We start from the raw sequence: 18,292 nt of genomic DNA, 5'->3' as shown, positions 1-18,292 counted from the left end.
TGGGAATGAACAAAATACATTACATTACTACTACATGTGATATGCTTACTAGTTTGAACTGTAATAAGATTACTAGATGCACTTTTCCCTGCACTGTTAGTAGCAGATACTGTTACTGAATAATTTTTCTCTTCAGCAAGACCATTTATTGTCACTACACTAGCAGGAGCAGTTACATTTAATTCATTATTCTGCTGTCCTTCTGTGTAATACATCACTGTATACAACTCCACCTCTGACTGTCTTAAAGGATCTATATTGCTCTTTAAAAAGACATTACTTCTAATATATATTATATTAAAAGAAACTACATGTATCTTGTTATTATTAGTTAATGGATTGATATACTATGGAATCTAGTCAATCTACTATGTAATGTGTTACACTGTGTTCATGCTGTTATAGATCTACTTACTCTCCAACTGACTGAAATAGAGGTTAAATTAATAGACACAGCACTGATAAGAGTAGGAGCAGTAGGAACTATACATGTTTGACAAGAATAAATGAATATATTTTAAAATTTAAGTTACCATTTGGTAGAGTTTCAGTATTGATAGTTACTTTACTGCTAGATCTATTGCCAAAAGTATTCAGTAGAGTGACACTAAAATTATAAACAGTGAATGGTTCAAGATTAAATATCATTTGCTCCTTAACATTTCTTCCAGTAAATGATTGCGTTCCATTACTAAATCTGTTAGATACAGCAGCATATGATAATACTCCACCAGTGACTGGAGGATCAAAACTCCAACTCAGTTTAACACTTGTATTAGTAACATCAGATGCCAACAGATTATACACTGGACCTGGCTTTAATGGAAATACAACATTTAATATAATAATGATAATTATTAAATAGAACACGCATACATTGTACAGATTCAAATAGCTGTCATAAAAAGAATCTGAATTTGGAATGGCATTATAGAATGTGTTATAAATAATTATTGGCTTATTTGGTGTGTCATGATGTTAAGTTTACATTAGTATTACTATTATTATAGTATTCTACTACTTATAGTATGAGAGGAATGAGGAAAGCATAGCAGTTAAAATATAGACTACTCAAGAGAAATAACATTACTGTTAAAGTAGCAAAAAGTTTAGAAATTAGAAACAACAATATAAAAGAATAACTTTTAAAAATTTATACCTCCCACTACACAGCACAATATGCAATTAAATAATATCATGAGTAGATTTATGTGTTCTTAACCAAGAGTAACATAAGATGCATTCTTCTTACCTGATAAAATGGCTCACAGCAGTCACGGTCAAGATTAAATGCCTCAATAAATAAGTCAGTATTACTACAGTTTGGCATGACTATGGTCTCATTCAAATCACGATCTGCAGAAATTTCATCATTAATGAAACTACGAAGAGCATTCCAATCATCAGAACACATTTGTGCTGATACATTAGTACAAGCATCAGAGCAGAGAAACCTTGGAACTTGTATTGTACCATTGTAGCCACATGGTAGATAATAGAGCATGCAGAGTGCATTGACAACAGACTCATAGCACTGTGGCGTGAAGGTAAGATTTGTAGTAATGTTCTCCATTAAGAGTCTAACAAAAGGTTGACCTAATAATCGAGCATTAGGAGTATAGACATAATGCAAGCTTGTATAAATACTGTCACACACTGATGAACTCAACCAAGGATTGTCTATGTAAGGTTCACATTTTCCTTGAGCACTATAATGCAATGATAAATTATCAATCATTAGATAGTAGTATGGTCATGTACCTCATTGTATCCCATAACTCATTATCCAACTTGGTGCTACACATTGTTTCATTATTAGATTGATCTAACAAAGAAATTGTTATTATAAAGGAAAGTACTAACAAACCTATGTCCAAGCATATAATGCCAACATCTCCAACGTGGTCACAGTACATGGTGTCTCCTACTAGATTATGAACACAATGTAATAATGACCTCTCAAATCCTCCGCATGCAACATAATCTAAAAATACACTTCCATTGCCTTGTCCAAAAGTAGTACTGAGCCGATACACAGCACCTTAATATTCACATGTCATCCAAGAAAAAATATTATTATTATACCTGTATTAGAATATCCTAACAGTCCACATGCAAAATCAGCAACAATATTAGTCCATCCATTAGTACAGACTGTTCCCCAAGTATTGTTATAGCACATCTCTAGACGTCCTTCATTAGGAAGAGATCCATTGACTAGGCGTAGCTGGCCATCATAACAAACTAATGAAACAAACAATCAAGCAACCTCATTACAAACATTTCCATAGTGAAAGCTAATGAGAATCAATATAAGTGCAGCATATTACCTGATAACAAACATATTACACCAACATCATCTTGATGAGTGCAATCAGTCCCTTGACTCAAGCTAGTCAAGTTGTGTTCACATTGAAGTAAAGTATTCTCAAACCCAATGCAGTTCACACCATTCACAAATATGTCCCCATTTCCTTCACCAAAAAATGAGTAAACAGCACCTTAGAGGAGGAAAGGGGAACAAGACATGCAAATTATCCTATACAGAGATGCATACCAGTAGTATTGTATCCTAATTGTTTACATACAACATCAGCACTAGCATTAGTCCAATTTCTATCACAAACAGTTCCCCAGGTATTGTCAATGCAAATTTCTACACGTCCTTCATTAGGAAGAGTACCATTAATGAGACGAAGGTCACCATATGAACAATCTATAGAAAGAATGAGCTACTAATTAGTTATTTGTATTTTGCATTTTAGATTGTAGGCTTGTATCAATAAATTCCTTTTCAATGAATTAAAAAAAAGAATAAAAGGAAAAAGAAGTACTACCGTATAGCGAGTAATTTTGGAGGGGATTAAATTTGGCGAATTTGGCGTTTTGATAGCCATTCACCAAAATAAAACCTGCCATTTTGAGCTATTATACGCATGCTCAATGGCACATGGCCACAAATTTGCCAAAATTAAAATCCACAATTTAGCAATTCACCAAAATTTATCCCCTCCAAATTTACCCGCTATACAGTAAATCTATGTGTCTACAATATTCAGCAAAATCAGATCTAGCTACCATAAATCTAGCTGGAAATGGAATAAATTATGCGGCTTGGAGTTCAATATAAAATGGGCAATTAACATTTGAAGCCTGCACTAGCAAATGTAAATTCTCCTACTCAAACAATTGCTTTATAAATGAGAATGTATATCTTGAATATGTTACAGGCTATTAATTTTGTCATTATATATCACACATTATTTACTTGAGCATATTACACCAATATCTTGATCATGTGTACAGTCATGTGTTCCAATGATATTATGTTTACAGTGGAGCAGTGATGATTCAAATCCACCACACACAACATTATCTAAAAATATTTGATCATATCCAGTACTGAAATATTCACTCACAGAACCTGTATAGTAGAATATAAACACATTAATGAATCTAATAAACTGATCTAATACCATTAGCTGTGTATCCTAGTTGCCTGCAGACAACTTCAGCATTACTATCAGTCCAGAGATTATCACAAACTGTCCCCCAGGTATTGTTAATGCATATCTCAAGAAGACCTTCATTAGGAGCAGTTCCATCGACCAAACGAATCTGACCATAAGAGCAATCAGCAGAGGAACCTGTTGTAATCAAATTAAGAGCCAAGGCCTAAATCAATATTATTTTACCATGGACTAATGGAAGAAAAACTAGTAGTAGCAGCATAAACATTGCAGCCATCAGTGTCAACTAGATCAATGTCTTATAATATCAGCACACTAGCTTTAAATAATAGACAGAGGAGTGTCTGAAAAGACATCAATCCAATTAGATTAAAATATCATTATTAAATTAGATAGATTATAAATTTACAATTTCCTCTACTGTTATGCTATGAAAATTTGACAAGGTATGCAGCAATGATCATCACTAAATCTATTTTTATTATCAAAAATAGTTGCAAGAATAGCAAACATTGATAATACTGAACACGTGCACCCATAAAACTTTTACTTCATACACGCCTTTACGCTCGTTAGTGTAGCATGATCAGAGTCAATCCATGCACATTACAGCTCCATACTTGCACTTGTACATCAATTTATATTAAAAAGAATGAGCAAATAAAATAAAATAAAAACAACAGTAAGCAATAAAGGGTCGGTTATAGCTCCTTTAGTTAGCTGGCTCTAAGAATGAAGAAGGTGCCCAGCCCTCTTTATCTCCATATTGTACATACCACCAACCACCATCAGCTCTCTCAATTACTTCATATATTTCCCCCTCCTTGAGGCTGATACCAGAATCCTCATACACTGGTGGGTTATAATCACTAATGGCACGACAGCTATTCTCTGTTAGTTTAGGGATGGATTTTGACTTCCTTGCAGCAAGCTTAGGCTGTGGAGGTTTGAATGGTCTCTCTGGTGCGTTAGTCGTTTTCTCAATGAAAGTCGAGGGTATCCATCCTTCGTTACCTTTAATGGACACGTACCACCATCCCTCATCATTCTTCTCAATAACCTCAACATTCTCTCCCTCTCTGAAACTAAGCGAGCCCTCATCCCCGGAATAGTCTGCAATCGTTACATAGGAAGCTTTACGAGACTGAGTAGAGCTGCTACCAGGTAGTGAGGGCCTACGAGACTGGGCGGGACTATTGCCTGGTCTTGGGGGTGGGGCTTTTTTAGCCTGTGCTGATTTATTAGGTCCGGTCTGAGGCCGTTTGGGGGGCCCATTACTGGATGCTGTTGATGTATTCTTTCTCAATGGAGGACTCGGCCCACCTCTTTTACCAGGCAATGGCTTCTTTGATAGAGATTTCTCCAACTCTCCAAGTTTAATAGTCTGATTCGAGCGTGCTCCGCCCAGTGTAGGGCGTGTCTGTGTGTCGGATTGTGTGAGTTTACGAGCTGGAGGTGGCTGTGGTTTATCAGGCTTACTAGAGCTAGTCCGAGAAGTAGTGGGTGTGTCATTATCAATCTCGGTAAGGTTCTCTGTCGATTTCCTAAGGAACTTCCTCCCCATTGGCTGAGGACTGCTTGACGTTGACTTATACCCTCTCTGAGGTGGCGGAATGAGCTCATTTGGGCGTGGCTTCAAAGGAGGCGGGGATTTAGTCTTCTTGCTCTCAATGTCATCAGTACTTGATGATCTCTTAAGTGAATCTCGTTTTATACTCAAAGCATCCCCACCTGCTCCTACAGGAACTGTCCTCTTTGGGACTGTTGGTCTGGGCGGAGTACTTTTCACTTCACCCTGTGACGTGCTCTTTTTTCCCATTCCCTTGGAGAGTGCAGCAGCCATTGCAGCCACTGATGACTGCCCAGTGTCCCCTCCATCAGTAGCATCATTAGTCACAACACGAGGTATGGCTGGCTTAGGCTTGGCACTCACTGACGGTTTAACAGGTGACTTGACTGGTCTAGCAGCCACTGATGGCTTATGAGACTCTAGTGGTACTGAAGAAGTCTCTTTTAATTTCGCCTTGATACCAGAGGGAGCAGGTTTGCTATCATTAACTCCTCCTCCTCTTTGCTTGACTGGCGGGCTTTTTAATACCTTCTTTACTTCAGGAGGTTTTGCTACTGCTGGTGTCTCTTTAGCTTTCTCGTTTGCTTTTTGTCCGATACTCGAAGGACTATAAACCTTCTCGAGATAAGAAGAGGGGACCCAGCCTTCCTGTGAGTCCATTTCAACGTACCACCAGCCCGAAGGGTTCTTGGTTATGACAGAGACCTCCTTGCCAGACTTGAAACTGAGTCCATCTCCAATGCCTGCAGTGAAGTCACCAATCGTCATATAGTGCTCACTCATCATTTCATAATCATGAGGATCCTCGTCATCCTCATCCTCTTGACTTCCGTTTTTGGTTGCTGTGGGCTTCACAAAATCGTCTATTTCAGTATAAGCATCGTCATCAGGGTCAGAAAAAGAAGAGGACTTTCCTAGCTGCTGCTTAGATCCTTTCTTTAGCATTGGCTTCTGAATGACTGGAGGAGGTACTTTACGAATATCAGCTCTCTATACAAGTAATGCATGTAATAAAGAGTGTGGCTGAATATAAATTTTTCAGACCTACCTTGATCATTTCTTTTCTTGGAGTAGGTGCATAAATTGCTATAAATAAAGACTCTAATTAATTATTATCATTATTTATTTGTTAGCTTACGCTCTTCTGCATAAGGATCCACGCCAGGTTTGAGAGGAAAAGGAAAGTGTTTGTTGGATTTGATGGGAGAGGGTGAGCGTTGAGGCTTAGGAGCTGAAGAGTTTGCTGGTTTTAGAGTCGAAGTCACAGCCTCTTGTGCTGTGGATACCACCTGTAATGTGAATACATGTAATAATACATGTACATGTATAATTTGTAGGGTAGAATTAATTAATGATAAAACTGTGCACGTGCAAAATGACATAAATGGATAGTTCTCTCTTATGCAATTGCCATACTATGCATTACAGTCCAGGCCAGAGTACATTGGAAAATTTTTGAGAGTAACTTCAAAAATTCGTAAAAGATCCAATTTTACTCAGAATAAGCTCTAACTTTTTACACATTATAAAAACATGCATACATGTATGTATCAGAAAATGTAATAAAAATAAAGAATTCTGCCCTCTTTATTTTTGACAAAAGTTGGCCAAAGACCCTGTCTTCACCTCACCCTAACCTAACTTATTCAATCTATCTTACTTATTTTTTTTTTAATTTTCATTATTACTCTCTTTATTTTCTCATTTCTTAACCTACTATTTATCCTTGTCTTGTATTTATTTTTAAAAATGTTTATTTAAGGGCTCAGCTCCCTCCTACACTGTACTATAGTACAGGAAATTTAGCCCGATTTTTTAGAACTTTAAAAATTGGTAAAAAAATCCAATTTTGATCTGAATCAGCTCAAACTTTTTACACATCATAAAAACATGTATATGTATCAGGAAGTGTAACAAAAACGAAGATTTCTTTCATAGCCATTTTTGAAAAAATTTCCTGTACTAAATAGTCTATTATAGTCCATGACCAAATTTTGAGTAACTTTAAAATTCGTAAAAAATCTAAACTTGACCAGGATTAGCCCAAACTACATGTACACTTCAAACGGTCTTTAAAAAAGTGCTTCAGAAGCTAGTAGTAATTTACTGACTTGTATTGGTCCACCAGCTGAGATATCATTCACTGTCCCATAGTACCTAGTTAAGTAACATGCTGGTACAAACCCATCTTTATCCAAGTACCTAGAAAAAGAAGAGAGAAGAAAGCAGAACAAGAGAGAGAGAGAGAGAGGGCAGATTGTGGATTCATGGTACATGTGTAATTGCTATTATGAAGTGACTCACTTAGCTTTCCACCATCCATCCATTCCTTTTTCAAAGACTTCAACAATGACTCCTCTCTCAAAGGACAACTCATCAGGATTCTTAGCTTTGTAATTGCTAGTGGTAATGTGTGTCTCTGGTGTATCCAACATGAATGACTATATAATGTTATGCAACACAAAAAATAAAGGATAGACAAACATCTTTGCTTCTATAGTTTGAATTTTGCCTTATTTGTTTTAAGGCAGGGATTTATGATTAATATTATTATCATAGTATATATTCATTAGTATATTAAATCCCTCATTTAGAGCAGCACATGTAAAAAACCAAGCTCAGTTAAGCTATTGGTATATCACAATAAAAAAGGAATGTGAATAAAGTTCTTTTCTCACTAAGCCTCTCCTGCTTTCTCTCTCTCTCTTTTCTCATTCTACCTTGTTGGCTTCAGTCTGGCCATAAATTGGTTCAAGGTAAGTGGCTGGTACCCATCCTTCATTAAGATCATCCATATGAACAAACCACCAGCCTGTAAAGGAAGAATGAAAATAAACAAAAAGAAAGCGAAAAGGTGATGAAAAACAAATAAGGGTAAAGGAGAGAATGAAGAAGTACCATTTTCATTCTTGTCAATGACTTCAACAACTTGTCCAGCAGCAAGGCTGCACTCAGTGTTCTTTTGTTTCTTATAGTCAGCAATGGCAGTGTATTGCTCTAATAGGATTGGGTCACTGATGTCATTGGCACTCTCCTTCTTTTTGGATTTCTCCTCCTTGGCCCTAGAGTAAACAAAAATGACAGTCAAATCTGGTATTTTTTAATTTTAAAAGGATGAATTCTTTTGCTGAATAACTTCAATAGTATAGCTCTAATTGTTTTAACATGCATCATTGATCTGTAAAATTAAAAGCTACATTAGTACAAAAGCTAGAACAAAACAATAGAGCAAAGACATAATGTGTGTACATGTACTTACACTTGTGGGTTGATGTCATCAGGTTTCACTTCAAAGAAATTAAGAATATAAGAGTCTTGGGATAGATGTGATGGTAATCGTATCACAGCCTGTAAAGAATGGGATGTTATTTATAATGGAAGTCAAAATATTCTTCAGTATGAGTTTTATAACATGATGTGATCATCCATTTAATGCTTTTGTGCATTGTATATTGTCCGACTCTCTGTCTCTGTCTCTCTCTCCCTCTCTCCCTCCCTCCCTCTCTCTCTCTCTCCCTCCCTCTCTCTCTCTCTCCCTCCCCCCCTCTCTCTCTCCCTCTCCCTATTCTCATTACCTGACAGTAGTCACTGATAGGGCCCATCCTCTTCTCAGCAACACTTCTAACATGACTCCTGCCCCATATTATCTTACCTACCAATAACACATACAATCAATCTAATAGTAAACGTCATTACTCATACATGCATGTACACTATACATGTACATCTACTATATACAGCAGACATTAGCTGATTAGAAGCCCCAGGTTCTAATCAACTAACATCTTCCTGTATAATATCCAGTAACCCTCAACATCTGTAGTTTATTCATAACATATGATACACATAGAAATATGTACATGTACATATGATCTTGATTTACACGACTCCCTCACAAATGAGGGAGTCAATGCATTCCTTTGTCATCATTAGGCATCAAGCCAGCACTGGAATGCATATAGAGTAGATGTACATGTGAAGTGGCTTGTCCATAAAACTACAAAAGCTACTTTTACTTCTTATCAAGCAGTTTAAAGGCCACGTTTACACAGCAAGGAAAACTATGCAATCGGAAAAGTTTTGTGCCTGTTTTATGCTTCTGTTTACACAAAAACGAATGAAAACATGATAGAATCTTGATAGAACTCTATGAAAACAAAAACTGTGTTCAAAGTGGATACTTTTAAAACGATTCGTTTTGCATTGCTGTGTAAACATAGCCTAAAGCAGTTCTGGCAGCATATCAAAATTTCCTTTAAAAATAAGAAGCAGCCATAAAAATATAAGCATAGCATAGTACCAGTTTAATCAGACTCAATATTATGAATTATGATTACGAATAGTGCTCAGTCAACATGATCATTTAGTTATTATACTGGAATGCTGTACCTGGTAGGAATGGTATACATCTGTCAGCAGGATTCTTCTCTCCAGCTTCAATTGGAAACTTAGCAAGTAAGCCACACTACAACAATAATAAACAAGTTCAAAACTTCCTGCAATGACTCGTACCATTAGTCTTGTGTAGCCAGACTCTGGCTACGCAAGGCTATCATACTATGACATTGCTATGACCCAAGAGGCTCTCATTTATGCACATACACAAATCACATTGTACCTGAAATTCAAAGAAGCTGCTGTATCGTCTGTATATGAGTGTCTGGGTTCCTTCTGACCAAACAACTTCAATGACATACACCTAGAGAAGGAAAGGGATAGGTGGGTAGTAGAGCCATATTTCCACAGTGGACAGCTTACATAATGCTTCGAGGGATATCTTCTCTTTTGAATATCGACCACTTTAGCTTCCAGCACGGTCTTCCCCATTCTGCGCTGATCCTTTCTCTCCCTTTTGCTTGTTTTGCTGTATGTACAGCAAAAATGGTGGGTGGTGAAATAGCAGGACCAAGAAGGCGTGGTTAGCATCAGCCACGCCCTTACATTGTGCCACACCCATTCTTGAGTTAAGGTTGCTAAAGTAAAAGATCAAGATGGATAGTCGTATAAAGACACCAAAAGTAAGGGAAAGGAGAGATAGAGAGGAGCATGGAGAATGCCACATGTAGGGACTAGTCTTTATTAACCTGCTTACAGTATTATACGAGTTTCAATGCAAAATACAATCAGTATTGTTCATTTGAGATATGTATTGATCTTAGGTCGAGCGTGTATTGCTCTACCAGCGCCACAGGAGAAGAGAGTATGTGACTGGGACGCTGTGTCTCACTGACCGTCACCTCATTTTTATTGAACCAACTGGTCTAATGGAGACATGGGTTAGTCCGGTTATAGAATGATTATAATAATTATGCATTAGATTTTTGCAAAAATTGGAGCTTAGCAGAGCTCTCGGGCTTTTAGAAGGAAGTTACGCACAACTTATCAATTTTTGGATCCATTTATAAAGCATGCAACCTAACGAGGCAATTGTGGGTTGCTCTAATTTGCTAACGATATTCATTAACCAAAATTTGCTTGTGCATTAATTGTGACCTTCATTGAAAATGTGGGCATCAATTTTAATGAGTGTTCTTGATTTTAAAAATCAAAATGAATAGTTTATTGTTACAAAATATTGAAATGTGTAATATTTTTGCTCTCTTCCTATCTTTTTCTTTCTCCTCCTCCTCTTTCTCTTTTATCCTCTGGTTTCTTTCCCTCTCAGGTATTATATCATCACATACACTCAGTAGAGAGGCAGTCCCTCACTACCAAAGGCTATCCTCTTGTTATCGAGACAAAGACATTCCGTCAGTTATTCATGATAATACCACGAGAGTCTGACTGTCACGATATCATGGACACCATAGCCTCTTTCTCTCGCCCTGGTAATGATGCATGGCAAGCATAGTAGTTGAGATTGTTTGAATTTTGTTTGTCATTAGTGAATTTATCTTCTATTGTGTACTTGTGTGCTGTACAAGTATAATGTGTATTTAGTTGCCTTTCATTTTCATATGTACATGAAACATCTTAATTATTCAGTCTCTGTCTCTCTCTCTGTCTCTGTCTCTGTCTCTCTCTCTCTCTCTTTCCCCTCTCTCCTTCCTTCTCCAGATACATACAGAGAATTATATGCGTTTCAGTTCACTCCTAGTAGTGATGGCTTTGTGAAGAGCTCTGGTTGGAATCTTTATGATTCAGTAGTGGAGTATGGTAGGATGGGTGTGCCCAATGAGCACTGGGTCTGCACTGAGCTTAATAAAGACTATGAAGTAAATAATGAATACTAATGTATCTTGAATCACTTATTGATGCTCTTATGCTATACAAAAAAGTTTGAACTGCAATTTTTAGATTTAATAATCAAATTTTAATAGGCTATTATTGTCCATGCTTTTCCCCAATTGATCCTTTTAATTTGTAAGCAGCTTATATTAGTGCCTTTAGTTTATTATTACCAGTCCCAAATGAAAGCAGTAGTATAGTTGTCACAGTTATATTTGACTAAACCAACACTTTATTATGTCATCAACTTGATCTTATTTATGTATAGTTGTGTGAGACGTACAGTAATACCTTGTTTGTGCCTGCTAAAGCAGAGAAATCAGTCGTGCTGGGAAGTGCCAAGTTCAGGAGTAAAGGACGACTACCAGTTTTATCCTATTACTGTCAAGCAAAGAATGTAAGCCATTAAAATGCACTGGAACTAATTATTAAATTTTTCTAACTAATTGAATTTATTTTTGTATATGTTCTCTCCTTCCTCTCTCATTCCTAGAGTGCTCTCTGTAGGTCTAGTCAGCCTCTGACGTACATCACTCGAAGGTCACAGGAAGATGAGGCAATGATCCAAGCAATCATTGATGCCAATCCAAACTCATCATCCCTTCACTTACTAGACTCAAGACCCAAAGTATACTTAAGTGCATGTACATATAAGTATGTATGTGTTATTCCTTTGTGTGTATAGATTAATGCAGTTGCCAATAAGGCAGCACATAAAGGTGGCTATGAGACCACTGATAACTATCCAAATATTGTTTATCAGTTTAATAACATACAGAACATCCATGTGATGAGAGAGAGCCTACAAAAGCTACTGGAAGGTCAGTAAGACACATCCTCTATAGAATTTTATAAGTACTCTCTTTTTTCCCACCCTCCCTCTCCCTCTCCCTCTCTCTCTCTGCTAGCTTTACACTCACCTGCTGGTGTGAGTAGTGTACTGCAAGGACTGGATGCTTCTTCGTGGCTGAGACACATACACTTAGTATTGGAGGCTGGGGCATTTATTGCAAAGGTACTTAGGGAAGGTAGAGTTGAATGGCATTTCTATCATTGTAGGATTACATGTACATGCAATATAAGGTATAGCTTATGTAACCAATAACAAACCATGCATGGAATTATTTGTATATTTTGAACTGAATATTATGATGACATGATTGATATATAGTACTACATGAAACAATTGGTAGTGTCGTATTTATTATAGTGTTCCACTGCTACTGGTATTTAGGCACAGATACTGAGGTTTTGGTATTGAATCGCTATTAAATTAATTGTAAAAGCAAGTATGAGTAAATTGATTATAATTAAAGTAATCATTAGTCATAAATGAAATTATTATCACATGGTTAAGCTTCTTTGTATTTTGAAATAGAAACTTGCTTCTTGTTAACTTTGAATATTTACTCATGTTACGTAAAATCAATTTACATCTTATGTACATGTATTGGTATCAAAGTGGCTATTTGTGTATACATTAAGTGTAATACTGGTACCGAAAGTATCAGTAAATTATGGTATTAGTAGAAGACTAATTCATTATTATTGATATTGCTAGGCTCTATACACTGAAGGGATTAATGTATTAGTTCATTGCTCTGATGGCTGGGATAGGACAGCCCAAACCTGCTCTCTGGCCTCACTAATGATCGATAAATACTACAGGACTATTCATGGCTTTATGGTAAGAGAAAAGGATTAGCTAACAAAATATTTTAGTTACTTTTTCAAAAGATTCTTATCGAGAAGGAGTGGCTTTCATTCGGACACAAGTTCACTATAAGGAGTGGCCACATTAACAGTGATAGTAAAGAAGTCTCACCAATTTTTACGCAATTCTTAGATGCTGTCTGGCAGGTAGAGATTTTATCATCAAGGCCTATGATTTGACTCTCTGTATCTTATCATTCTCTCCCTCTCTCTCTCTCTCTCTCTTCCTCCCTCTCTCCCTCTCTCTCTCTCTCTCTCCCTCCCTCCCTCCCTCCCTCTCTCCCTTCCTCCCTCCCCCCTCTCTCTCTCTCTCTCTCGTTCTCTTACAGATTATGGTTCAGTTTCCCAAAAGTTTTGAGTTTAATGAATTATTTTTATTAACAATTCACGATCATCTCTTCTCCTGCCAGTTTGGGACTTTCCTTGGAAACAACGAAAGAGACAGGAAAATAAACAAGTAAATAAACAAAATAAAATTATAATTAACGTACACATTACTTTACATGTATTATAAATTATAGACTTAGTTATCTTATACCGTATAGGGGTTTTATTTTGTTGGTATAAAATTTCATGAATTTTTTCAGATTTGCCATTTGTTGGTATAAATTTTCGTGAATCTTACCTTCTGCAGCCATTTTTACTAGTGTGCCACACCTCTTTTGTGGAATTTAATTTCGCAAATTTAATGAAAAGGCAAAATTCACGAAATTTATTACCAGTGAAATATAACCCCTATACAGTATGTTAATATTTATTTTTTTTCAAGTTTTATTTATTTTTCTTTTTTAGGTTTAGTGAGAAGACTTATTCCCTGTGGGGGTACATATGGTCACGGTTGGATGATTTTACTAATCCTCTTTTTGATAACGACACAGAGAATTACATAATGCCCAAAACTGAAGTATCAATATTGAGGTATGTCTATAATTATGTATAATGTACTTCAGAGAAAGAAATAATTGTTAGAGATTTGTAATTGCCTTAAAGCCACTATTATTTTGTGAGTACTGATTTTTACGTTTTTTTGCAAACGGCTTTAATATCGCAAAAACTAATACCTGCATTTATTAAAAATCTAGATTTATTAATAGTTATTAATTGATAAAAGAGCAAAATTGCCAAAAATGACCATAAGTGCCTTTTTTTAGGGCTGTAAATATTGTGGATTTCGCCATTTTTTTAAAGATTTGCAAAAATTACTTCCACAAAAGTCAAATTATTATGGTAAAATATGGCAGATGGCATAAATTTGCAAAAATTAAATCTGAAAAATAGATTTCTAGACAAATTCACGGAATTTACAGCCCTCGAAGAAAAGAAGCCCTACGATAAAATCAGTACTATTAGCAAATTGCAAGTATTTATCTACCTTAAGGAGACAATTATTAGCGTGTACTTATTTTAGCGATTTTCATGAAACTGACATTTGGCTGGTACTTAATTTAGCGTTTTTGATCATTTGATATTAATAACTTCTAGAAGAATTAAAGGGGCGAGCCTAAGCAAGCTATAGATTATGTGCTGTGATTTACATGTATGAGCAAGCAAAGCAATTGCACAAGTCTAAATACACTAATACAGTAGATCTTGTTGCATTAATCTTGCTTAAATTGCTTTATCACTGACTCTGCAGCCATTAACATGTAAAGTTATCTTGCTTACAGTTAGAAGCAGTCACTGAACGAAGAAGATTGTCATCTGCTTTGTTAACCTAGGCTAACTGCTAGAGAAGTCTTTGGACAGCAGTTTAGTATTATCTTGCTGACCGTTTGCTGCAAGTAAGCTCAGACTTGCTGATGGCCGTCATTTTATTATTGTGACCACACCCACTTTCAATGAGGAAATTAAAATTAGTGCGGACTTAAGTTAGCGATTTTTTTTAATCGCTAAAATTCGCTAAATTAAATACCCGCAAACAATTGTATCCTTAAGGTACTTAAAAATAACTGGCCTTAAGGCATTATACTAAACAGTATTTATTGCTAACACTTGTGGGTGAATGTTTTATGTTTGTGACTTGTAATTCACTTAGTTTGTGGAGAGGTCTCTATTGTTGCTATGAGACGGGACCACACCCACAGGAACTAATGGAGGAAGTGGCTGGCAGCCTCAGGCAGCAAAATGTCTGCATTCAGGACCACATTAAATACTTGGAACAAGTAAGCCAAAGAATTTTGACTATAGTGCATGGTATCTATTATTATTGTTGTTTGATCAAAATCAGATTTGTAAAGAATTTTTAGAAGTTGCTTTAGGTTTTCAGCAAGTTAGCATCTACAGTCTTGGCACAAGGATCATGCTGTGTAGAAAATTTGAGCTGTTTTCAACAAATAATTTTTTAGTTATGAGTATTTTTTTAAAAACAAGCGTATAAAAAGACAAAGGCTATAGCCCTTAATTCTTCCTTAATTCTCTAAAATAATCTAATTTTTGCTTGCCACTTGTAAAAATAAAATTGTACTATAAGAAAGGCTATAATAATTGCCCATGGTTTTTTCTGAAAAATGGTTTCAAAATCATCCCAATTTTTTATTTCATTTTTTGATACATATTGATGTACTTATGCTATATAGAAAGTTTGAGCCGATTCCGATAAAAAAATTTCGAGTTATGGCGATTTTTAAAATCAAGCCAATTTTTGAAAAATACCCAAGGCTATATAGCCCATGGTTTTTTCTGAAAAATGGCTCTGAAATCACCCCAATTTTTAATTTCATTTTTTGATACATATTGATGTATTTATGCTATATAAAAAGTTTGAGCCGATTCAGATGAAAAATTTTTGAGTTATGGCCATTTTTAAAATCAAGCCAATTTTTGAAAAATACCCAAGGCTATAGCCCATGGTTTTTTCCAAAAAATGGCTCTGAAATCACCCCAAATTTTTATTACAATTTCTGATACATATTGATGTACTTATGCTATATAGAAAGTTTGAGCCGATTCCGATAGAAAAATTTTCGAGTTATGGCCATTTTTAAAAATCAAGCCAATTTTTGAAAAATACCCAAGGCTATTAGCCCATGGTTTTTTCAAAAAAATGGCTCCGAAATCACCCCAAATTTTTATTACAATTTCTGACACATATTGATGTACTTATGCTATATAGAAAGTTTGAGCCGATTCCAATAAATATTTGTTGAGTTATGGCCATTTTTAAAATCAAGCCAATTTTTGAAAAATACCCAAGGCTATAGCCCATGGTTTTTTTTGCAAAAATGGCTCCGAAATCACCCCACATTTTTATTACAATTTCTGATACATATTGATGTACTTATGCTATATAGAAAATTTGAGCTGATTCTGATAAAAATTTTCGAGTTATGGCCATTTTTAAAAGCATGCAGGCCAATTTTTCAAAAATATCTAAAGGCTATATCCCATGGTTTTTTTTGCAAAAATGGCTACATGTAGTTTGACTTAATAATGAACAATTTTTTACATCAATTTTGTAGCACAGAGATTCTTTAGAAAAGCAGATCAAAGAGTATCAAGAGTGTCTCTCTTTGTGTTCAAGCACAACTTCCACTTCAGAGGATGTCTTTACTGACGAATCAAAAGATCCTTCATCCAGTGAGCCTGATGGAAGGGCTCCTTTAAAGGGCTGCAATGAGAAATTACGACTTGAGTCTCTTAATCTTCGCTCGTTATTGCTACATGTACCCGAAATAAATCTACCCTGGACTCCGTTGAGAGTGGCGTCACAGTGTGGGTGTGGCTCTGCTTTTACCTTCTCAAAGAGAAAGGTAACATATATGTCTTGATGTATGTTATGCATGTACATGTGTATAGTGTATAGCATGAAATATTTGTCTGTGAAAACCACCAATGTACAATATACGTGACTGAAAAACTGCCAATAATTGTAATGTTAAATTCAATATAATAATTAGTTCCTATGAATGCATTTAGTTTTGTTAGTCATTATTATTTGGTAGTGCTAAATTTATTTCTTAACTTTTGACTGGAACAATTAGCTTTAAAATAGAAAATTTGGGCACTGAAATTCTGTTGCTTAATTTTTTTGCTATTTTTACCTTAGCTCATTTTCTTTTCTCCTTTCCCCCCTTAGTATCATTGCAGTTATTGTGGTACTGTGGTCTGTAGTACTTGTGGTAGCTATCATGCTCCGTTGCGCTATCTGGCAACATCAACCACATCACACAGAGTCTGCAAATCATGTTCAAAGATGAGCAATATAAGCGACCAACAGGTAAGCATACTAACCTAGTAGGCTACTACATGTATTAAAATAGAACTTCATGTATCAATCCTTTAATACTGTATAGTGGAAAATGTTCGTGGCCCAAAAATTTTGCGGATCTGTCCAAAAATCGATTTTGTGGCTTTAACTTTTATAATTAATTTTTTACTTTTTGGCCATTTTGAACTGTATTAAATTGATTTTCGAGGATTTTATTATTTTTTTGAAAAAAATGTGAAATTTTGAGCCACGAAAATTGTTGTAGTCCTTATGCATGCCAGACCTGAAAACTTTGAGAGACTTAATTAACTTTCACTGATTTTGCAATTTTGTTGAGACTTTTGAAATTAAAATCTGTGAAAATGATTTTTAATTCCTTAAAAGCTTTACATTAATAAATTAAAAATTTTGCTTCACACTTGATCCACACCTTAACTTGTAAATTGATGAATTGATATCAACATTTTTACTATGCTTCTACAACAACATTAATTAGTTTAATTTTCTCTTTTTAAAAAAATAGATTTTAGAAAGATGAGAAGAAGCAAGTGCTGATGACACACAAGCAACTCATATGACTTGAACAATACACAGACAAAAATAAAACACAAAAATACATTTAATACACAGAAAAATAGAGTGAAAAGAAGAGAGAGAGAGAGGGGGGGGGGTGAGGATAATAAACAAGGAAGAAGTATTGAGAAACTAATACATAATTTATATAATAATAATAATAATAATATATAGTTAGTTGCTGTTAGAACAAATGTAAAAAATGTACCCGACACTTAAACAATTGAAGTGATTATACACTAATGGGCGTGGAGGCTGAATGGATGGTGGGTTACGTTACATTATACTACCGTGACAACAGCAGGATTCGACTCTTGTCTGCCTAATGGATTAGTGGTTCTCCATTCTATCCCGTGCTGATGCTGTTGATTGTGTCTATAAGACTATTATGATAGAGAAGAGGGGGGGGGGAAGAGGACAAATAAATATTATTTATTCACTAACTGAATGTTACATTGTAAAGTATGTAATGTGTTATTAGGTCAGGGCTTCCCACACAAAAAAAAGCGAATGCTTCATGAGCTGACAAAA

At 35.6% G+C, this 18,292-nt stretch overlaps 3 protein-coding genes across 3 annotated transcripts in view; 1 reads left to right on the top strand and 2 right to left on the bottom strand.

Moving 5' to 3' along the window:
* Positions 1–3,970, bottom strand: part of LOC109582207 (uncharacterized) — a 7,703-nt gene extending 3,733 nt beyond the window's left edge. The window contains exons 1-12 of the mRNA XM_019996858.1: positions 3,696–3,970; positions 3,477–3,647; positions 3,269–3,424; positions 2,558–2,716; positions 2,331–2,501; positions 2,086–2,244; positions 1,868–2,041; positions 1,762–1,825; positions 1,253–1,709; positions 534–816; positions 416–483; positions 19–263 (exon numbers count right to left, since the gene is read on the bottom strand). Of these exons, the coding sequence (XP_019852417.1) occupies positions 19–263; positions 416–483; positions 534–816; positions 1,253–1,709; positions 1,762–1,825; positions 1,868–2,041; positions 2,086–2,244; positions 2,331–2,501; positions 2,558–2,716; positions 3,269–3,424; positions 3,477–3,647; positions 3,696–3,747 (2,159 nt within the window). The 5' untranslated portion in view covers positions 3,748–3,970. The remainder of the gene's footprint in view (positions 1–18; positions 264–415; positions 484–533; positions 817–1,252; positions 1,710–1,761; positions 1,826–1,867; positions 2,042–2,085; positions 2,245–2,330; positions 2,502–2,557; positions 2,717–3,268; positions 3,425–3,476; positions 3,648–3,695) is intronic.
* Positions 3,971–4,090: 120 nt separating this feature from the next.
* LOC100640751 (SH3 and PX domain-containing protein 2A-like) lies at positions 4,091–9,969 on the bottom strand. Its single transcript, XM_019996873.1, has 12 exons — positions 9,799–9,969; positions 9,659–9,739; positions 9,430–9,505; positions 8,616–8,692; positions 8,300–8,388; positions 7,939–8,102; positions 7,761–7,852; positions 7,345–7,481; positions 7,152–7,242; positions 6,179–6,329; positions 6,089–6,126; positions 4,091–6,030 (listed from the first exon to the last, which is right to left on the bottom strand). The coding sequence occupies exons 1-12, from the start codon at positions 9,964–9,966 to the stop codon at positions 4,183–4,185; spliced, it is 3,012 nt and encodes a 1,003-aa protein (XP_019852432.1). The 5' UTR covers positions 9,967–9,969; the 3' UTR covers positions 4,091–4,182.
* A 13-nt stretch (positions 9,970–9,982) lies between these two features.
* Positions 9,983–17,989, top strand: LOC100640623 (myotubularin-related protein 6-like). The gene is made up of 16 exons (XM_019996874.1): positions 9,983–10,058; positions 10,200–10,316; positions 10,706–10,868; positions 11,098–11,255; positions 11,537–11,665; positions 11,762–11,896; positions 11,954–12,089; positions 12,177–12,283; positions 12,830–12,955; positions 13,006–13,128; positions 13,311–13,438; positions 13,774–13,899; positions 15,017–15,143; positions 16,440–16,730; positions 17,057–17,197; positions 17,712–17,989. The coding sequence occupies exons 1-16, from the start codon at positions 10,032–10,034 to the stop codon at positions 17,724–17,726; spliced, it is 2,049 nt and encodes a 682-aa protein (XP_019852433.1). The 5' UTR covers positions 9,983–10,031; the 3' UTR covers positions 17,727–17,989.
* Positions 17,990–18,292: the final 303 nt, after the last annotated feature.

Source organism: Amphimedon queenslandica, unplaced genomic scaffold (assembly GCF_000090795.2).
Source record: "Amphimedon queenslandica unplaced genomic scaffold, v1.1 AMPQUscaffold_13395, whole genome shotgun sequence".
Lineage (NCBI taxonomy): Eukaryota > Metazoa > Porifera > Demospongiae > Haplosclerida > Niphatidae > Amphimedon > Amphimedon queenslandica.
Note: the sequence above shows the minus strand (reverse complement) of the source record. Positions and strands in the feature narration are given on the sequence as shown.

Bases quoted from the DNA above. Each gene is read 5' to 3' on its own strand.
- LOC100640751 (XM_019996873.1), bottom strand. From the start codon at position 9,966: ATGCTAACCACGCCTTCTTGGTCCTGCTATTTCACCACCCACCATTTT. The intron at 9,740-9,798 runs GTAAGCTGTCCA...TTCCTTCTCTAG, and splicing joins GATATCCCTCGAAGCATTAT to GTGTATGTCATTGAAGTTGT. The intron at 9,506-9,658 runs GTACAATGTGAT...TTATTGTTGTAG, and splicing joins GCAGCTTCTTTGAATTTCAG to TGTGGCTTACTTGCTAAGTT.
- LOC100640623 (XM_019996874.1), top strand. From the start codon at position 10,032: ATGGATAGTCGTATAAAGACACCAAAA. The intron at 10,317-10,705 runs GTTAGTCCGGTT...TTTCCCTCTCAG, and splicing joins CTGGTCTAATGGAGACATGG to GTATTATATCATCACATACA. The intron at 16,731-17,056 runs GTAACATATATG...TTCCCCCCTTAG, and splicing joins TTACCTTCTCAAAGAGAAAG to TATCATTGCAGTTATTGTGG.